General features: G+C 45.2%; 1 protein-coding gene across 7 annotated transcripts in view; it reads right to left on the bottom strand.

The window, feature by feature from the left end:
- Positions 1 to 21126, bottom strand: part of LSAMP (limbic system associated membrane protein) — a 1002030-nt gene that overhangs the window by 298303 nt on the left and 682601 nt on the right. For 5 of the 7 annotated variants that reach the window (XM_027653694.1, XM_027653696.1, XM_027653691.1 and 2 more), the window contains exon 2: positions 8885 to 8963. In XM_027653694.1, the coding sequence (XP_027509495.1) occupies positions 8885 to 8963 (79 nt within the window). Of the gene's footprint in view, positions 1 to 8884; positions 9513 to 21126 lie in introns of those variants that run through there. The other 2 variants (XM_027653693.1, XM_027653697.1) reach the window with 2 other exon arrangements.

Consider the following 21126-nt stretch of genomic DNA (forward strand, 5'->3'; position numbering starts at 1 on the left):
CTGTGCTAACTGCAGCACTCAGTAGTTGCTACCTTGTAGTGGTGGTGTTTTTCCTATCCTCTTGGGCATTTTCCAATTCCAGCATGCTTATTTGTGCCTGATCCTCTCTGTCACATGCTCTCCTTTCTGTTCTCTGACAAGATGAGCACGGGGCCTGACCATGGACAAATTCCTGCTGACTCCAGTTGGGAATCTGGGCTGGGGGTGGGAATGGAACTCACTACAAAAGAGCTGGCGTGAAGAAGTCAGCTAGGCTTTGTCACTGTGGCTCCTCTCCTCCAAAGAAAAAGAAAGAGATAATGATGTTAGAACTTTTTAACCTTTCTTTTTCTGAGCTTGATAGGCTTGGCCCGAGGCACCTTTCCTAGCAAAAACAGGTTGCTGCAAGATTGATTGGCTGGGTGCAGAGTTTAAAGGTAATTTTCTCTTGTCACATGCACATAAATTATTGTGGCTCGAGCTGTGATCAGCTCCACATCTCACTTTTTCTACTGCCTTTATGCCTGGGCTCCTATGAGGGGTTGCAAGAACCATGTCCAGTGCTCCCTAAGCAACAATCAACATAAATACATATTAAGTGCACCATAGGTATACACAAAGTTAGTGTCTAGGTGTAAGGGGAGGAAGGGACACATGTCTGCAAATCTGTACAGACAGAAACTTCCAGCTGCAAAAGTTGCAGCTAGAGCCTTGTTTTGCTCATCTATGGACCTGTTTAAAATGTTCTGTCCATGAACACCAGGGCAAGGAAAACTCATCCACTCAGATTATTCACAAGGGGGAGAGAAAAAAAGATGCACATGCACACACACAAAGGAAGCACAGCTGCAGACAAAGTGAATTCATTTTTAACATTCATGAAAATATTCACAGAACACTTCAGTGCTATTTGCCTAAATTTTGCTGTTTGGAGTAAACACTTGAGCCAGCGCAGGCTGTATGTTCTAGGCAATACCGCATTGGGGATTAGGGGTGGCTGTTGGATCCAAGTCACAGATTCGCAACATGTCCCCAAGTACACGTGACTCCCTTACTTTAAGGCACAGACTCACAATCTGCCACCACATAGTTTCGGACTTTTGGTCTTTGCAAAATGACTTTGCACGTACCCACAGCCACCGCATTCCCCATCCATCACAACGTTATGCAACAAAGGCACGTGTGTTCTGCCAAATTTAAACACAAAAGTAGTGGCAAACAATGACAGCTCTGGCATGTGCCTGGTCTGGGGGAACAGACCCCTTGCACCTCCTCTGCTCCCCCCATCCCTCTTCTCAACTAATCCCCTTCATTGGTTTCTTTCCCTGTGCATCCTAAGCAGTTAACACAAGGGAAAATGCTACAGCACACAAGGGAGACTCAGCTGAAGCCCTGAAGACAAGAGCTGTGTGCGTTGTCTCTTCCAAATACAGCTGAGACTACGACTGGATAATTGGCTAAGTGCCTGTCAGCTTAATAACAGAGAGAGAGACAGAGACAGAGAGGGAAAAGGAGAGATTTGTATTTACTATTCAAAGTCATGGATGCTGCCTGCCAGTGGATTTCAACATGGGTTTTGTTTGCACAGAAGGGCATGAAAGGTGATTGGATGTGCAGCTCTGAGTCATGGTCAAGCTGGAGCACCCTTGGCATTTCCCTTCCCCACATGAATCCAGAGCTCTTCTAGGAACTCATCAAACGCAATGAGAAACCATTCAGGCATGTCTGGGTTCTTAGAGGAGGATGTGTGGGAGACAAGACCCCCTGCTCTTTAAAAGTTTTCACTACTTCCCTCTGCCACAGAAATGCCAATTTCAGAAGTGAGAGTGGTTCAGGTTGCTACTGGAAAGGGACAGTATTGGTCAGATCTACAGTGGTGTTAACCATTGAGCCTCAGAGGAGGAAGATGCTATATTCTCTTCACTTGCTGCTTTTTTTCCTTAACAGCTGTAGCAACTGAGACACACTGAAGCAAAAGGACACTTCCAGCATTAGTAATGGTTACTGAGGTCCAGGATTTGGAAAAAGCCACACAGACCTCCAAGTAAGCAGACCATTATCCTGTCCTTCCAGCAGTGCTGCCTCTCGGTTACAAGTGTGGCAACTTTACAAATTATATGAACATTTGTCCAACTACACACAAGAAAACACTTCCCATTTCTAAGTGGGAGCAAATGTAGGGAAACGCACACTTGAGCACAGGTACATGCAAGCACGCACCTCCCAAATCTCATACAGATGTGCTATTGCAAAATATCTGCTGAACTCCAGCCCAATTTGAGCAGGTTCACTTCCATCAAGTTAGCTAGGACTCAAAAAGCCCAACCCCGGTGAAATGGATAGAGCTGCAGCAGGGCTATTTCTCTCTTTACACAGGGCTGAGCACTGTGGGGGCACTCTGGGATCATAGCTGGCATCTCCCACACAACCAAGTTGCTCCTAATAAAAATCTGTGCAAATATACAAGCACAGGGGAGACTGGATGTTTTGAAATAGCTATTTTTGAAATAACTATTTTGAAATAGCTGTTTTCTAGGCAGAGGTGAAACTCATCATTATTAGTTCCCATTACTTACCATAAAACCAGGTACGTTAGATGTGCCTGAAGCTTGAAGCAAATGTTTCGGTGTCAGATTCAGCTGAAAATCACATTCGTTTCTTCTTCAGCAAGAGAACAGTAAAAGAAAACTCAGTAAATTCCTGACTTCACCTTTGTGCCCTCTGTTGCACTTACTCCAGCAGAGCACGAGTTCACACAAACCAGAGTGAATTTTGATGGACAACAAAACTAGGTACCTTCAATGGAAATGGCTATATTCAGCCTCGCAGTAAGCCTGTTGAAGTCCTGCCGCTGCATCAGCACTGAGCTGTGGCCCTGCAGCTCTGTCAGAATCAGATGCCTGTGGGTCTGGATATAAAGGGCAGGTATGTGTAATATATATTTTGAAAATTTATAGTTATGAGATGGCAAATTCCAGTAACTACGAGCTATTTTAAGACTACGTCCTTCCTCATGACCTGCTGGGGAGGGGAGTGAATGGAAGAGGTACCGGCTCTGAGACACTCCAGGTAACATGTACTACTATATAAATTTTAATGCCAACTAAGTAGGAAAACATATGGTACTTAGCTGCAAACTGAAGTGTGTGTGCAGACTCAGGGGAGGAGGTTAAAGCCACACAGTTTGATATTGTCTCTCCTCCTCCATCTTTCTGAGTGTAGATTTTCCATACAGTGTTATTAAATATACATAATTTCACCAAAGAAAGCCTATCCTTTTTCAATTTCCATTCCATCTTTCCTTGTGATGAGTTAGTCCCACTTTGCTGAAAGCTCAGTATCACAAAGGCTCCCCCTCACCACTGGGCAGACCCTATAGAAATATTGGGTGTGCATAAGGAGAGATGAAAATCACCAGCCTTTGACCACATACATATTGCAACTTCCTTTATCATATGTATGCACACACACATATCTATGGATGCATGTGTGTCTTCATATAAGGGCACCATCTGCTGCCAGATCTGGAAGTTTTGCAACATCATCTGTTACTGCATTTATACATTTTTATTTTTTATTTAAAGGAAAGCATCAGCAGAGTTTGCATAGATACCAACATACCCTCTCTCAACACATGTACACTAGATTTGATAATGAAGGCTTTCTACAGACCGGAGAGAGAGAAAAGCACTTGGGACTTGTAGTCGATAGCAGTGCAGATGAGGACATACTAGGGAATCCTCATGTGTGGCGTTTGCTGGGTTGTGGCATGGCTGAGACAAAAGGCAGCCCAAGTTAATGGATGGGTCGCTAGGCTGGGTGTGCCTGAGCCCCACGGTGCAACCCTGGGCGAGTCCCCTCACCTCTGAGCACCTCCTGCCCACCCCCAGCCTCGGTCCAGTCCAGCTAATAGCCTGCCTGCCCTGCAGAAGAGGGTGCCTCTTTTACTCTGTGTTTGCGTGGCCCTTAATACAAAGGGTCCCTCAACTCAGTGGTGGCCTTTAAGTGCCACAACAATACCACTAATAATTAAGGTTACAATTTTACTGCCAAGACTGTATTATTATGTAGCATTATACCTTTGAACATGCTTATTCTCATTTCTAGCAAAGGGCTCAGCTCAGTGCTCCCTGTTATAAATCATATGCTAATTATAAGTGTAATCTGAACAGCTTTTACTTTTCTTTTAAAATGACTGTATAGGGCATAAACTTTGTTGTGATGCTGTGTTGCTATTTTGCCTGAGGTGCCTTTGTCCTCTAGCATAGCTCCATGTGTAACATATCAGCAAAATACTGGGAGGCTAAGAACGGAGTTTGCATAAATTGCTTATATTGCAGGATTATACCAACAGCACTATCATTACTGCTGGTAATTTGATTCTAGCCCATCCTTTGACACATGTAACTTGAAGTAACTAAGTACCTATTACGATGGAAATTCCTCAACATGCTATCAGCCTGAAATTTCACATTATTTAAAAATACCTGGTAAAAATTAAAAATGCACGCTCTGTTAAATGCTGGTTTTCATCTCTACATAAGCATCAGATTGATTTAATTCTTGATGAAAAGTTGATGCTTGGAAAAACTCTGGAGCAATGAGCCAAATGCTGGCCTTGGCGAGATCCCAGTTCTCCAACAGGCTGAACATCATCTGAGCAGCGCTCAGCAGCTTAAGCTCTGTATGAGTCACTTGTACCTCTTTATTAGCAGTCCCCGGGAATCTGCCCCAAAGACAAATGTGGTATTTCTGGCAGTGCCCTTGGGCTTTGGTGGATTTGTACTGGTATAACTGAGCAGATTGGAATGGGGATGTGACCCATTTTGGTTCCAGCTAGTGACAAGCTCCATTTCAGGAGTCTTTAAAAGCCAAATCTGCACTTGTGCGAGGACTGCTAAAAGCCCTGGACAACCTGCAAGTCCCACTGACACCCTCAGAATAGTGCTTTAAGGATATTTTGGGGTGAGCTGCTGTGGTGGTTCCTGAGGGAGCTGATGTTTTTCCCCTAACATGCTGTAGAGGTATGGGATCCCACAGCACGGATAAGCACTGCCATTTTGCTTCAAAGCCATCTTAAGGGCCAAACACAACACAGAAGCACAGTTCCCTCCCTTCCCCAGTTTGCAGCAGCTGCTCTTCATCACTGCACGTCCCAACTTAGCCAACATCCTCTTATTTCTCATCCCCTCACTAGACTGTGCACAATAGACCACAGGGTCCCTGCTCACCGAACATGAGAACAGCAAATGAGGTGGGAAAGGATGCTGGAGAAGATTTGAGGTTGGGGACTGTTTTACTTTTCCTATTTTAATTAATTTGGGGGATATTTTGAGCATTTCTTGTTTGGAGATTCTTTTCCTTTCTTTCCTAACATCAAGTCAGGAAGTTGCAGACAAAATCTGACAACCTCATGACTGTAATTTTGTCAGCAAAACATCGGCAGGAACTGCAGCCCACAATTCTTTCTCAATACTGAAAATAAGGTTCAGTGTCTTTCTTCACTTGCTGAAGACAGAGTTAAAAAATGAAACCTTATAAAATCTGACAGTGTCACTAATATACAGTGTCATCTTTGAAACATCCTGCTTTCTTTTCTTGGTTGCAGCTGGATAAATACTAGCAACTCTGCTAAGCCATTATCACCTGTTGCAGCTCTCAGACCTCTCCTCTCTTTTCTGCCTTGCTCTAAGGAACGGATCATTACCCTTTTCCCTGTGGATAGTCCATCATGAGCTATTTTTATTCTCTCAGCAATTCCCTAACTTCCCCATGCCAAATACTTGCTAAAAGTCATCAACCTTCAGCAAAGCCAACAAATGAATCAAATCTGCTGCCAGGTCATTTAGGAGATGAGCCAGTTTAGAGTTAGGGACATTTTTTAATAGTCCCATAGTGAGAGAATATTTTAAATGCTATAGTTTTAAAAAGTCATCTCCAAACTTCTCAGAATCATTCTATTTGAGTAACAAGCTGCAGATGAAGCTTCAGAGGAGTGGCTTCCTTTAGGAACATTAGGGCTTATAATAAACCATTTTTCTCCACTTCATAGATCAGTCCACCCACCCATTTTTCCGCCCACAAGTGTAACCCTATATACAAATGCATAAGGCCCCAAAGGAGAAAACTCATTCAGAATATCCTGTCCTGGGTGCTTAGCTGAATGATTTGCATCACAATTTACAGGAACAAAATGTTTTTCGATATGTTATCACTATGTACATTGCTTTTATTTCTCTCCAACTGCATATCATTTTTTCTTCCTCCTACATTTTCATTTCCCTTCAAGCTTTCAAGCTACAGGATAGAGCTACTGGGCACTGGTAAACTGATGCTGCACACTCCCTGTTCCCTCTGAAGCAGATGTTTAGCAAAGACGGGTGATATGATCCATGTACAGACATCTTTTACCTGTCACTCTGGGGAGGTAAAGATCTGCTTTGAACACAGTTAGTATGGATTATCTAATGTGTTTTTTTCCCATCTAGCTCTTTCCCTTCCATCGTTACTACTCGATCTATAGACAGGGAAAGCAAGACACTGGGAGTTTTTCAAACACAAGGCTGTCTTAAACTGAGTTATGTTTTGGGGGTCAAGGAAAACAGTGAGGGGGAAGCTAGCAAACTAACACTTGCTTTAAAATGGTGGAAATTAAATGTTATCCTGCAGGACCTCAAATCTATGAGACAGGGAAATCTCACACCCTCCAGCTTCATGTGGCAGTCCTGTCTCCCAGTAAAGCCTGGCTTCTGTCTCACCTCTGAAGGAGGGACTGAAACATCCTAGAAATAGGAGGATGGGCCCAGGGAAAAGGAGGAGTGACAACTGCCCTTACCAAGAAATGGGAACATATAGCTGGTCAGATCTGCTTAAAGAGCCTAGGAAGGCAGTTGAGAGAGGTAAAGCCTGTGTACTGGCCACAGTCACTTCTGACACAAACGCAGCCTGCCAGGAACACAGTATTGCTTGGGGCAAGCCATTGCATGGCTGGGTGGTGTGCTGCTCCTGCTGACTGTGTCACTTGGCACACATCTGGCTGACACAGCTGGATCATTTCACTCAGGTGTTTTATTTTAGTGCCTAACATAACACTGGCAAGCCACACACTATCACTGAAACCACTCTCCCATGCAGCCCCATTGAGCTTGTTGATGAGCAAACGCTTTACACACAGCACATGCAGGCACCATCTCCACCATTCGCTTAGCCCTCTCTGCTGCAAATGCAGCTTTAGCACACAGCGTCTAGATAAACTCAAAAGCTCCAGGGTTAAGTGGGAAATAGAAATCCAGTGACCCCTGTCTGGGCAAGTGAGCTTAATGACTTGTCTGCTGCTGTATGTACCAAACGTATGCTGGCAAACATCTGTCTGAGCAGCCTCTCCAAAATAAATGACTGATGGAGGCGATTTGCCTTTAAATATGGGATAAGTCAGCTAGGAGTCCTGCTAGAAAAGGGTTAATAGGATATACGAATTGCTAGTGAGTGGAAGGGAAAGGAGAGAAGCCAGAGTCACAGTCAACATCCCTTGTTAGGTGTTTACCACGTCTAATCTGAACCACTTCCATTGCATATGCAAGGCAGATGAATTACTCTGTAAATCCTATTACTCCATGTGGATAAATCTCACATTTGAGTTAACAAGTCTGGAGAGCTGGGGAATGGAAGCTGCTGAATGGATATTCCAGGATCAAAACAACGGAGCACACGGAAGCCGAGAGAAGCGATACGCGTAAGCGCACTCACACATCCCTCCTCTAGCATCCTTCTTCCCTCTATCATTAAATGGGAGGGATGCAGGACGCAGGGGATCCTGTAACAGACCGTTTGGTGACATTCAGTAGGATTTATTTCAGAGAAAGAGAAAGAAAACTTTGCTGCTGCTGTTAGCTTTGCTAGGGGATTGCTCCCTTGATGCTTCGGGGTTTGTGCACTATCAGCTCTTCATACAGATCACAGGCTTATTTTAAATTACACACAGTAGTTTTATAGTCATAAAACACAGTGTGTGCACACACTCACACACTCAGAATTTTCCTTCACTAAGGAAGTTACTGCAGGTAAGTTGAACAAGACAGAATGTGAAAACAAAACCCACAGGAAAAAGACTACTGCAATTTAGTTATTTGGGACACTCCTAACCGAAAGCCCAAGTTGTGTCAGAACTACCTTTAGAAAGCCTGCACAACGAAACCAGAAATATAACACTCAATACTGCCAGTGAGCAAGATTTCATGTGCAAAGACACTCTCATTACAATCAGACACATAGGCACAACATACACCAATTTATTGTAGCCCTGCAAAAACATCAACACACTGAAAAAGATACAACCTTCATAAATGTCAGAGCTCTTACACCATGTTTTCATCAGCCTTTTCAACTATTGTATCCATCTTCCCTCCACACAGGGCATAAAAATAAATAAATAAAATTAAAAACCAGAGTGTTCCAAAAGAACTTGCCCAAGAGTTCTGGCAGCACCAGGGATAAAGTTTTTGCATATGTACAAAAAGAAGCACGGGAAGATCAATGGAACATCTGGCAAGCACAGTTGGATCCCTTTTCGATTTCTCTATTGATACTGCAGGGCTGGTGGAAAGTGTACGTTCACAAGAGCTGGCTAACACAAGCGGATCTTCCCCACTGAAATTCTTTTGATCCAGAGCACTGCACAGAGCAGACTGGTGGCAAGAAGTATTCAAAAGCTTTACGATTTTTTCATATTAAAGCACACGCATGCAGAGCTTGTTTGTAGCAGCTGCTGCTACTGCAGTTCCAGAGGTAAAATAACACACACTCTCACAGAGACATATACACACAAATATGTATCACGTCACACGTATACGTTGCATACATAGAAATATAGATACACAGAAGAAGAAAAGTTGGCAAAATGCCCTACCTGAGGATGGCTGTGTCCCCTTGCCTCACGGTGATGTTATCGGTACCTCGGGTAAAATCCACGCTGCGGACTGGCAGCCCTGTAGGGAGAAGGCAAAGCAATCTCAGTAGGACCAGCGGTAATTGTTTCCGATCAGGTTGAGCCCTTGCTACCATGGCTGCTCTTGTCGAGTTTCAGTCTCTACTTGTCTCTCTCTCTGCCTGTGTATGTGGACAGACAGATGTAGAAAGAAAAACAATAATAATAATGTACAACTCTCGCTCTGATCGACAGCCCAGAAAGGGGAGGTGATTTCACAGTCCTTCTTAGCTGCCACTTTCTCTTGCTCTTTGCAGTCTCTTGCTGGCTTCTTTCCCCACCTGGTCTTTTTTTTTTTTTTTAAGATTTTCAAAAAAGAAAAAAAAAAGTCTTAGCACAGCCTTCAATTAAAAAAGAAAGGGAAAAAAAGAAGCAAGAGGAAAAAGTCAGGTAGCAAAATAATTACAAAATAATAACAATTAAATCGACCCGTTTAGAGTGATGTCGAGAGGTGGAGGAAAAAAAAAAAAAAGGAAAAGGAACAAGAGGAATCCTGTGCCGCCGGGCTGCGGGAGGGGATGGTCCTGTGGCTGTGCAGCCTCCAGCCCCGCGCTCCCTCCTAACCCACTTTCCCAGGCGGAGCGAGGGAGGGAGGAGGAGGAGGAGAGAGAGAGAGGGAGGAGGGAGCCACACTCGTGAGACGGCAGCTCGGCACTACAGCGGCGGCGGCGGGCGCGGGGAGAGCCGCCAGCCGCGTTCCCCATCCCTCTCCCGCGGGCACAGCCCGCCCCGCGGCACCCTCGCCCCCACCCGCCCTCGCCGGGGAGCGGGGCTGCCCTGGGGGGACCGGGAAACGGCGGCCGGGCCGGGCCTCGGGGAGCTGGACGGCGGCTGGGAAGGGGAGGGGAGCGGGGCACTGCAGCAGGGAGAGGGGGCTTGTGAAGGGATGAGGGCTAGAGGGCAGAGGGGGAAGCCACGAAGGAAAGGGGAGGAGGGAGAATCAGAGAGGGAAGGGGATGGGAGAGGAAGAGAGGGCTGGAGGAAGGAGGAGAAAGGGAGCACGAGCGGGAAGCAGCACCAGAGAGGAGAAAGCAGGAGCCGCCAGGAGATGCTGAGCGGGAGGGAGGCACAGGGAGCAGGGCAGAGAGAATGGAGGAAGGTACGGCCAATATTCTCAAGAGAAAATAGCGAGGAAAGCGGATCTGTGGCCAAAAGTGCAAAGAACTTGGCTTAGCGGCCTGAAGCCACACGCTAACTGATTTACAGAGCAGCATCCTTGGCAACTGCCTCTGCACCCTCAAACCTTGCTTCTTCCCCTCTCAGACTTTCCCCTCGACAGATAAACAGTTGTACATCCCTCCCTCCCACCTCTCTCCACTCAGCCCTTCCCGCCCCCCACCTCCTTTCCCAGCCGGAGGGACGGAGCGGAGACAATGCCGGCATTGAGCTGCCCGCGGTGTGAATGCTCGGCCTGTCCTCCCGGCTGCCGGCGCCCGCAGCTGAGCCCCGCGCCCGCCGGCAGCAGCGCTGCCCACCCGGGAACGCTCCCGCAGCCCACATACCACCGCCACCGCAAAGAGAAGGGAGATTAAATTAATGAAGAGGAATAAGCTGTGTGTGTTACTGCTGATGCCTGCCTGCCATTTCCCCATCCCGATCTCTGCCCTGCGGGAGGGATGAGAACTGTTTCTAGGGATGCTTCGCTGGTGTAACCCTTCTGCAGCCACAGCACGGCGGGGCTGGGACGGGGAAGCAAAGAGGGAAGGCGTGGTTTGAGAGGGGTCCGGAGAAGCAGGTGCAAGAACAGCCATGGGAGATCGGCTGAGAATTGCTGTCCTGCGGGATCACAGCGGTGCTACGTGTGTGTGCAGGAGGGGAAAAAAACACTTGTACGATGCCTGCTTCACCTCTGCTTCTGAAGCCTTGTGGGATACAGTGGACACAAACTGGAGACACATAAGGAATGTCATTGTGTTATGCGAATGGCCACATGGAATCAGATCAAAGGTCCCTCTAACCCTTAGTTTTGTCTCCAAGTGTAGCCTAAAGCCAATGCCTAAGGAAGCACACAAGCACAAGGGAAGCACTGCCCCAGGGCTCTTATCTATTTCCAGTGATTTGTGGTTAGGGCATGTCCCCAGCCAATGGCACTGTCTTTGTAGTTAATGGTACTTGAATGATTTTCTTTTCCCAGGAATGTGTCCTGTTGCTTCCTGAATGCCTAGAAACTGGCCCCTGCAGCCTTGGTATGGAAAGGCCACACTGTTTATGAGTACTTAAACAATCCCTGCAAGTGTTAAAGGCACAGAAATTAAGGACTAGGGTCATGACACTGCTGCTCCAGTGCCACGCATGCAGTGGCAAAAAGAGATGACTGCTTTGTATTCAAACCAAAAAGCGAGGCAAGTCAGACACTTCCTCTGCAGGAGACTTGACACTAATAGCACCAGAAGGAGAAAAATGAGGAGCTAAAGGGGTTAATCCACACACTAGATATTCCTAAGCTATTGCAGAGAGAGATGTCACCCGACAAGGATATTGCTCTGAAGAAGACCATGCTGCTGACATCTGATTTCTGGCTAGTAACCACCACACTAGGGCAAAGGACAAAGATGCCATCAAGTTGCTGACATGCCAGAAGACTGGCATCACCAACAGGAAACCCATGCACTCCTGTGCCAGAATTCGAGTACAGCTAAAAGACTTAATCTCATATGAAGTAACCAATGAAAGAAATGCACCCCTCTTGCAAACCAGTGTTACATGGATCCTTTTTACAAGGTTGTCCCACATATGTTTCATCTACATTTAATAAGAACTATTGTATGATAATTAAATGCCAGTGGAGTAAGGAAAACATATTTGTCGAAGATTAACTATTATGCAATGCAAGAAGCATCTGCCACCCAACTGCTAGAGCTCACTAAATATTTCCTTATCTCAGAGTATTTACTTAGGAGGCAATAACTATCCAGTTAAATCTAAATTTAATGCTTAGTTAAATATAGTTCATAGAAAGTGGCACCAATATGTTTTATACAGAGAACGACAGAGGGGGTTTCAGGGAGGGAGAAGGGAGGAATCCTGTCTCCAGACTCTAGTAACATCCTGATTTGAGATGGGACTGCATGTGGCCATGCCTCCCTACAAAGAGTGGGGGATCACTGTGGACTCTGAGCCCCCTCTCAGCTAATATGGCAGTGCTGGGGATGTCTTCATCTTCTTCCACATTTATACAATCCTCATTAGAACCACCACAGCATAACTATTTAATAATAATAATAATCATAATAAACAGAGAGATGAGGAAGAAATTCCCTGAGGGTCTCATAAACCTTGGGAAAAATAAAACAAAAACTAAAGCTGATAGGTCTTATTTGCTTTTAGAAGCATACAGAAGCAAAAGGAAGGGGTTGCCTAGGTGTAAAAGACCAAACAAGCAGAAATCACACAAATCCTAGGAGAGCGCCTCATGAGTAAAATAAATAATGTTATTTTTGTACGTGTTCCCAGAAGAAATAACTCTCTGGACCCATCTCCCCCTGCTGGAAGCAGATAATGAACAGCAGGCCTGCTTTCTAACTTTCCTACCCTCCAAAAACTTGAGGGAAAATTCAGGTAAACAGTTAGAGCATGGACACCACAAATCCCTACTGCTGCCTTTTAATGCCACTTATCAATACTCCTGGTAGGTGCAGGACTGGCGGGACTAGCCTGGCTGACCAAATTTTGTCACCATGCAGTTCAGGAACGGATGGGCAGCACAAGCCCAGCCCTACAGGTACCATATCACACTCCTCTAATGCAAAACACTTATACCCTGTTGAAAAGGAACAGGGTGTAGAGCACCACACTTTGATGAACGTGGGCTGTATGGCACAGCCAGAGACATGACAGGAAGGCTTGGATAACAGGTTCAGGAAGGTGTCTGTGTTTCCAGCCTCTGAGTGTGGGATTGTTCTGCATACAAGCTGGGAGGAAAACAGCAGCATGAGCTAACATAGCCTGGTTAGCCCTACTTTCCCTGTGAGGGAAACCTGCTGAAGACATCACAGTTTGGACACTAAGCCAGCTGAAGGAGAGATGCTTCATGCCGGCCCTGGATGGACAGCCTGTGCTGAGATAGGCAGTGCTGAGATCCTCTGGGACAGGTACTAAGGTCACCTCCACCTACCTGTATGGGAGCTCAGTTTTACAGATGCTCATGGATTGACACTGGGAAAGCCTGAAGTACCATCTGCTTTTCATGGAGAGCCAAGAGACACTGAAAGCATGGACTGTGTCCACAAATAGGAATGGTTTTTTGTTTTGTTTTGGGTTTTTTTTTGCATTTGAGGTGGCTAAATGGAAACTTCAGTCAAATGCCAACTGCAACAGCCATCTGTATGATGTGGATGGGTGCCCTCTAGGAGCTGAAATGAGGCTCATGAACTCACACCACAAACAGCCACAAAACAGCAACCGTTCTCACTTGACTTTCAAGCACTACTAGCCACACCAAAACTGGCAAGTTGATTCCAAATATTGTTGGAATCAGGGAAAAGACATTCTTAAGCATACAAAACTGCTCACACCAGTCTCCAGACTCTATCATGACCGACACAATTTTTTTAAGGGGACTGTATCATGGCTCTGTCAGCAGAGTCCAAGCATCTAGGGACTTTATTTGGGGTATCTGCAACAGTGAGCAAAAACATATGATGTTTTGTGAGCTATAACGTGTTTAGTCAAGATACACTGCTGTACTCTGCAGCAGTGCCTGCTCAAAGTTTCTCAGCCATGAAGAGAAAATGCAATTTTGTCACATTGGCAGAGGAGTTATGGAGAGGAACGAGGAAGAGCCGAAGGGGCTTTGCCACATAGGGAGGAAGATTAAGAGACCACGGCAGGACAGTGGTGATCTCTCCTTCCTCTCTTCATTCCTGTACTTGCAGCTCCTACATGTACACATTTCCACCCTGATGTGCAAGGGTGGCATCCCACTGCAATTAAGCATCTACATACCACTCTCCCTTAGATCTTGGGATACAGGGAGCCACAAGAGTAGGAGAAAAAGAGGAAAGGCAGGGCTAGAAGAGAAAATGAAAATCATTCGAATACACCAGATGCCTCAAGAGGCAAATTGAGGAGAAGGTGAGCATTAAATGGTAAATGCCCTTCTCATATTCCGAGAGTTCCCATAGACCATACTTTGTCCATTCCTTCACCTACACCTCCCTGATAAAGTGGCCTCTAACTATGCCAGGTCAGAGTCTGCTGGAAAGAGCAGAGAAATAATTTCCATGACATCACTAGAAGGAAGTCTGCTAAGGACAGGATGCCATCTACCAAACATGATCCTGTGCCGACTAGAACATCAATGCCACTTATTTATATCCCCAAGGCACTTATGAAGGACATGTTAGAGGAAAAAATTCTGTGGTTTGAGAAAAATATATGTATAAAATGGCTTTAATACTAGAAGTACCCGTTCCTTAAAGTGCTTTAGGAAAGATATGGTTTTTATGAATATTTTGCAAGTCTATAAATTAAACTGGCTTTTGATACTGAAAATCAGAGCCAGCTTAGGGCCAAGACTCACATCCAGACATGTAATGCAAAAAGACCAAGTTTCTGCTGCAGTAAGGACCTCATTAGGTAGAAGGATTTACTGCATTGAGAGCACTCAGATAGGCCATAACTGCAGACGATAACATGCACGCACAACACCTCTTTCTAAGTGTGGCCACTGAGCTGTAACAGAACTTCCTGCCGTACAAGAACAATAGCTGATTTTCACAAATTTGTAACCTTGTTACTATGCAATCGATCTAGTTTCACAATTGATGTCCTTGGTGTGGACAATTTAGAGGTCAAGGGCCAGGCTCTCAATTGCTGTAAGCTGACGTATCACCACTAGTGTCAGAAGAGCTATGCTGGTTTCCACCACCTAAACACGAGTTGTGAAGTTCATCTTCTTCTGCACTGCATGGGTAGAAAACTGTGTTATCACCTTTGAAAGAGAAAAACTTCTTTGACTGGATAAAGAGCGTGCTCTGACTTTCTAATTTAGAAAGTTTCACGTTTATTTAGTGACCAAATCTGAAGGCTGGACAGGAGTAAAGAGTAGCCTAAAGATGCCTTTTTTCATCAGTATGACCAAGTAGGATTGAAGAATTAGCACTGCAGTTGTTTTGTGGCCTTAATTACTGGTTGTTACCACAGCAAGTGCTTGTAGAACTACTTAGTCATTTGTAACAGGGTCCTTCCTACTTGAGAGGGACGAGACACAGAGAGTGCTCCCTTTTTGATTAAAACAAAAGTTGCCCTTCCAGCCTGATGTAAATACAACAAAAATAAAAGTTGTCAGTAGTATCAAGAGTGTCACACTGCCTTTTCCCTGAAAGATCACGTACCATTAGCGACTTCCTTACTAACACCTCAGGACTGGACTCTGCAGCTGCTGTTTGCCAGAGGGCGTCAAATCACTTCAAAAGCAGGAGAAGCCACGCTACTCAGCCACTGCTGCTGCGTGGCATGGAGCCAAGCTGCCTGCCATCTCCCAGCCCAGTCAGCAGTCCCAGTGGGAAACTGTGGGACCTGTCCTCACAAGAAAGGCTGGCTCATGGCTTCAGAAGCAGGAAAATAGCTGATCCCAGTACGACATTTCTCACAGAGCGAGGCGATACGTCAACCTGTGTTTTTAAGTGTGGCTATAGGAGTTAGGCATGCGAATCTAGACAAGCAGTAAATACTTCCCACTGAAGACAGTTTCAAGATCTCTTTTTATATTTGGGAGTCCTGTTGCCTTACAAATGTCACATAACACTTGATGAGTTAGGCAGACCCAGAGTTCAACCCTAGAGGTCTTTAAATAGTTTACTTGCCATAGGAAGGCAGTAGCTCTCTCTGCTTAAATCCAAAAACTATCCACCCAAGTTACCCCCCCAAAACTTTCCTCAGTGCTGGAGAATTACTTGTACTGCCCTCAGCACAAGTAATTAGGATTGACTTCAGAGAAGGAGACTACAATGGTTAACAGTCCCTTCCAACAGAGAAGCAGAGGTGACCTAGAGGTTGGGAAGTTCTAGCAGGAATTGGGAGATACACCGTCCCAATTTCCTCAGCGTATTTGGGTAAATCACTTAATGAGTTATTCATAGAGGCACAAAAAGTTAATCTCCCCAGGATCCCTCTGCCCTCAGAGAAGTAATCTTCTCTTGAGGGCATATCAGAGCAGATGTCTGCTTTAACTGTATAAAATTGCCCTGTCTCTAAGGGCGTGTCAAAGTTTCCAGCTACATAGCAGAGATCCTAACATAAGCTTCCAATAGTCTAAAAAGTGTGAAGCACTGAAGACTGCAGGGTGATCTGACAGGATCTGATACCACTATACAGAAAGCCCCTGCAAGACACAATCTACAGAACATGCCAGGCGTGACCTATTTCTAGCCTACTCTTTAACAGGCCCCAAAACAACTGCCTGGCAGTTGCAAGGGATGTAGATCGCTGCAGATAGGAATTCTATACAACTAAGAGGTGGTCAAACCCATTCTACTGAGCCTTGATGCATATTCGATGGCCTGCTCTGGCATGGAGTTCTCAACACAATTCTAATGGATGAGAATAATCATTCTGACAGCAATGATCCTGAAAAGAGCTCCAAAGTCTTGCTGAAATGATACATGCTACACATCCATCATTACCAGGGAATTATTTTTATTGTGAAGGATAGAGTGCAGGCAGGCTGTTGTGCCATACATTTTTTGTCCATTACAGCAGCTCCAACACAGCTTTTATGAAACCTAAACTGAGACCTTCAGCAAGACAAGAAAGATTCTCAAGACTTGTGATGTTATCAGATCAGGCAGTGTCAGAAAGCCTCATGTGCAACAAACAGGGAGAGAAATTTTTATGCAGAAATTTGGTAAAAGGTTCCTTTGAAACTATGACCTGCCTGAATTCAAGCTTCTGAAAACACTTCCAGTCATTTCACTGTGTTAAGGTCTGAAAATGAGGAAAACACATCTTTAACATGTCCAGATCTTCAAGACGAAAAGCCAGCAGAACTCTCTCACAGACAAAGGCTCAGCTAAAACCACTCTTACAGGCTACAAGTCAGGGATGTCTCCACATCAGCGTTTGGAGTTAGTGCCTGCCTAGTCTTTCAACACATACTTTCTAACATTTTACCTTTTCTTCTCATCTTTCCCATACTGCTACTCTCCTCTTAACTCCTCACCCTGATATTTTCAAGTTTATCTCCCTTTCCTAGGTTGCTCCCATGCCTCATTTCTGTCATCCTATCGAGCTGCCTGCTTCAAGCCACAGAAACTCACCCACTTCTTGAGTTCAATGACTAACTATCACACCAGGTTAAGAATTTTTCCTGTCGTTTTAACCACAAATGTTATTTCCTTTATCATCCAGCAACTGAATTGAATCATGCTTTTGTCTGCTTAAATGGTTGCCTGTTGTTAAATACTATCTGTTTGAGTCTTACTTTGTACCGCTTTTGTTCCTAGTCCAATACTTTGCCACAAATGCCCAACATCTGATGCCAGAGAGGGAAATAGGGTGTTTTCAGCAGCCTCTAACAGAGCTGGCAGATAAATACCACTGTCCTGGGGATGAGCCAGATAGCAAAGAAGTAGGGCCAAAGGTAGACATTTCAGGTCTAAGTCTAAGCATACAGAAGGGGGGCAACCCCAGTTATGGGGCAACCCCAGATGTATGTACAGAGCACTGCCATGGAAAGGGACCTGGGGTCCTGGTTGACAGCAAGTTGAATATGAGTCAGCAGTGCCCTGGCATCCAGGAGGGCCAGGGGAGGGGATTGTCCCGCTCTTCTCTGACCTGGTGTGGCCTCACCTTGAATATTGTGGCAGTTTTGGGCACCACAATATAGGAAAGATATTAAGCTATTAGAGAGCAGTGAAGATGGTGAAGGGCCTTGAGGGGAAGGCATATGAGGAGCGGCTGAGGTCACTTGGTCTGTTCAATCTGGAGAAGACTGAGGGGAGACCTCATTGCAGTTACAACTTCCTTGTGAGAGGAAGAAGAGGGAAAGGCACTGATCTCTTCTCTGTGGTGACCAGTGACAGGACCTGAGGGAATGGCCTGAAGCTCTGTCAGGGGAGGTTTAGGTTGGATATTAGAAAAAGCATCTTCTCACAGAGGGTGGTTGGGTGCTGGAAGAGGCTCCCCAGGTAACTGGTCACATCACCAATCCTGCCAGACTTCAAAAAGCATTTGGATAATACTGTCAGGCACATGGTGTGACTCTTGGGGATGGTCCTGTGCATGGCTAAGAATTGGACTCAATGATCTTTGTGGGTCCCTTTTAATTGTGATTCTGTGAAGTTGCAGGGAACAACAGAGGACATGCCCACCAAGAGGTGCAGGAATAAGGTGGCTTCTCAGAGGGAAGAGGTATTTTGCTGAAGGTGATTCCACCATCTGGTTATGTCAGACAGAACCGAGGAATTTCCAGTTCTACAGTTGGATGCGTCAGCCATGCAGCTGTATTGTTTATGGGCCTTACTGCTTGCAGCAGCAGACCTCATCTCAGAACCACCCTGATCCCATTTCATTCCAAGTCATGTTTAAATCAGCTTGGATAAGTTGACACAAACCCAAATGTGGACAAACTTGCAAACTGCTCAGATGAAGCAATACCTATCAGAAAAAGCAATACTTTTCAAGTCACAGGAATTCTTCTCTGAATCACTGCTAAAGACACTGCTAAGGCTGGGCTGAATAAGGGATGCACACATCCTGAAACAGCTTCCTAAAGGAGAGGTCTGGGGTGGGCTATTTATAAAAGCCTTCCAGATAAGACGGAGAATAGGCAGGTGTTCTCCTGGAGGGGCATAAAATCCATGTGGGAACATGACCTGGCTCAGGTCCTGAAATGCCAGCAAATGCATCCCCCCCTACTGACAATTTACTCAGCTCAAGCAACCTGTTAGATCCAGCAGCTGGCAGGGCTTTATAAAACAAAGAGCTCACAACCCAAACAGGAATGGAAGCACTGCTTCCTGTGAAACCCCTGGGGGGTTGTGCATAGTCCTGGCCTTCAGCAACACTTTATTACCTTCTTAATTTATACAACAGACCACTAGTTTTTAAATAATGTAATGAGCCTGCTAGCTTCTTCCAGCAGACAGAGATCAGGGAAGGACAAAGAGCAGGTTGGGCAGAGCACTATAGCAGCTGGCTGAACAAAGGCAAGTGATGTGAAAAAATCACTAAAGTTGGATCAGACTGGAGCAGGGGAAAAAAGAAAAGACCAAAGAAAACCTCTGATGAAGAGATGGAGCTCTGAATAGGGCACTTACATGCTTCATTACTTGCCCTCTGATAGAGGAATGGACTGGAAGATGAACTCCATATACCTCACCCATTGAACTTGGGTAAGTCTACCTCAAGTGTTCTCTGAGAATATCAGATTACTTTTTAGCTGAAGTCATCGTCCATAACACCTTTTCACCCTATTCTTTCTGTCTGCAAGGAATCATCCTGTGTTTGCCAGACATCAGTGGGAATCTAGGGGAGGCCTGAATTTGTGAAATGGAGGGCTCCAAGTCATCAAGCATCTGCTTCTGAGCTTTAGGTAAGCAACCACTTTCACATACAGTTATGAGAAAAAACAGTAAAAATTGTTTACCAGAGATGCTTTACAACTGGTGAGTGTATAGCATGAAGGAGCTGGCAGGAAAGCTTTTTACAGGCCTTGGGATGATAAAACCTGCTGCCAAATGCAAGGAGTTACCAGCTGATGTGGTGAGGATCAGAGAAAAAAGGAGCCTAAAGCTCAAAGAATTTTCCCATACAAGTTGTCTATCAGTGTCTGAGATGTCAAAGGCAACCCTGACAGGTTCTACAGTCGGATGCAGCGGCCTCTTGGATGAATTCTGACCCTGATATAATCAAGTGAAGCTTTGCCGCCAGTTTCTGTGGGGCTACAATTTCACCTCTTGAAGTCTGCATTTCTCTCATTCCCTGTAAACTCCTCTTGGCTGGAGGATGAATGCAACACAAAGAATAAAGCAAACATGGAAATTAAGGCACACCTTCAGATTCATGTCAATTTAACTGAATTACAACAATTTTCCAGTAAGCTCATTGCTCACCAAAGTAAGGAACAAACAGTAGATCTGGCTGGCTTCAGACAGACCCAGCATAAGCAAATTACGTGCAAATTTCTCCTGCACCCAGCTCAGGACACCCCTGTTCTGTCCATCAACGTGCCCTGGTATTCCTGCCCGCTCTCACCATCTGCTGATGTAGCTAAGTCCCGAAAAGAAGAAGCTGCTACTGCCCATGAATTTTTAATGTAGCAAGGAAAAGGCTGCACGAAGAAGAATATTTGGTGGCATTTACTCCCTATGATCAAAGCCATTTCATGTCTCTTATGTGATATTATTAGAACACAATATGAAGTGAAAGCAGTGTTCAAACTAAGGTCCCTATTCAAGAAACATTTTCTGCAGGGGAGAATGCAAGAACCAATGCCCCTATTCTTACAGCCTCTCTCTGCCTATGTGTATCTGCAGGGCATCACATGACAGAAAACGCCAAGCAGGTACTTTAAGTCCAGTACCCTCTATCACAAGCATGATGCTAAATGGGACATCCCCACTCACCTGCAAATGCTTCCCAACACCTGAAAGCACTCGTATGGCCAGCAGTAAGGGACCCAAGTCTAAAGAGGTAGTAACATGCTACAGAAAGAGCTGTTTTTTAGGTCTCTGCTGTTACTGGTATTTGTTAAATAAAACTCACAAACCCAGCAGTTACTTCTGTACTGACCATATGCTTGTACACACCAAGCAACCACCCAAGAGAATGCAATGCCATAGAGAGAACTGACATGATCTGTCTCCATCCTGTCACTAGCTGAGCCAATCCACCAGTGCCAAGAGGCAGATGAAGACCACGCAGGAAAATCTGTTAAGCACCCAGACAGGAGGAAAGAAATTTTCAGCTAACAGGAAAGAGGTACTGGGGTTCAAACAGATTTGGCTCTTTGGAAGTATAGATTAATTCCAGACCTTTCCTTTTCTCTTCCCTACTAAAGGACATAATACGTATACTAATGTAAGATATTGAAAAGCTTCTTCCTCTGACTTCAGACAAGCTGTCTGCATATCCCTGACAAACATGGATGCATGAGAATATTCCCCTGGGAAATATCTCCACTAGCTGAATATGATGTTATTACAAATCATCCAGTCTTATCC

Source organism: Corapipo altera, unplaced genomic scaffold (genome assembly GCF_003945725.1).
Source record: "Corapipo altera isolate COAL_440 unplaced genomic scaffold, ASM394572v1 61, whole genome shotgun sequence".
Taxonomy (NCBI): domain Eukaryota; kingdom Metazoa; phylum Chordata; class Aves; order Passeriformes; family Pipridae; genus Corapipo; species Corapipo altera.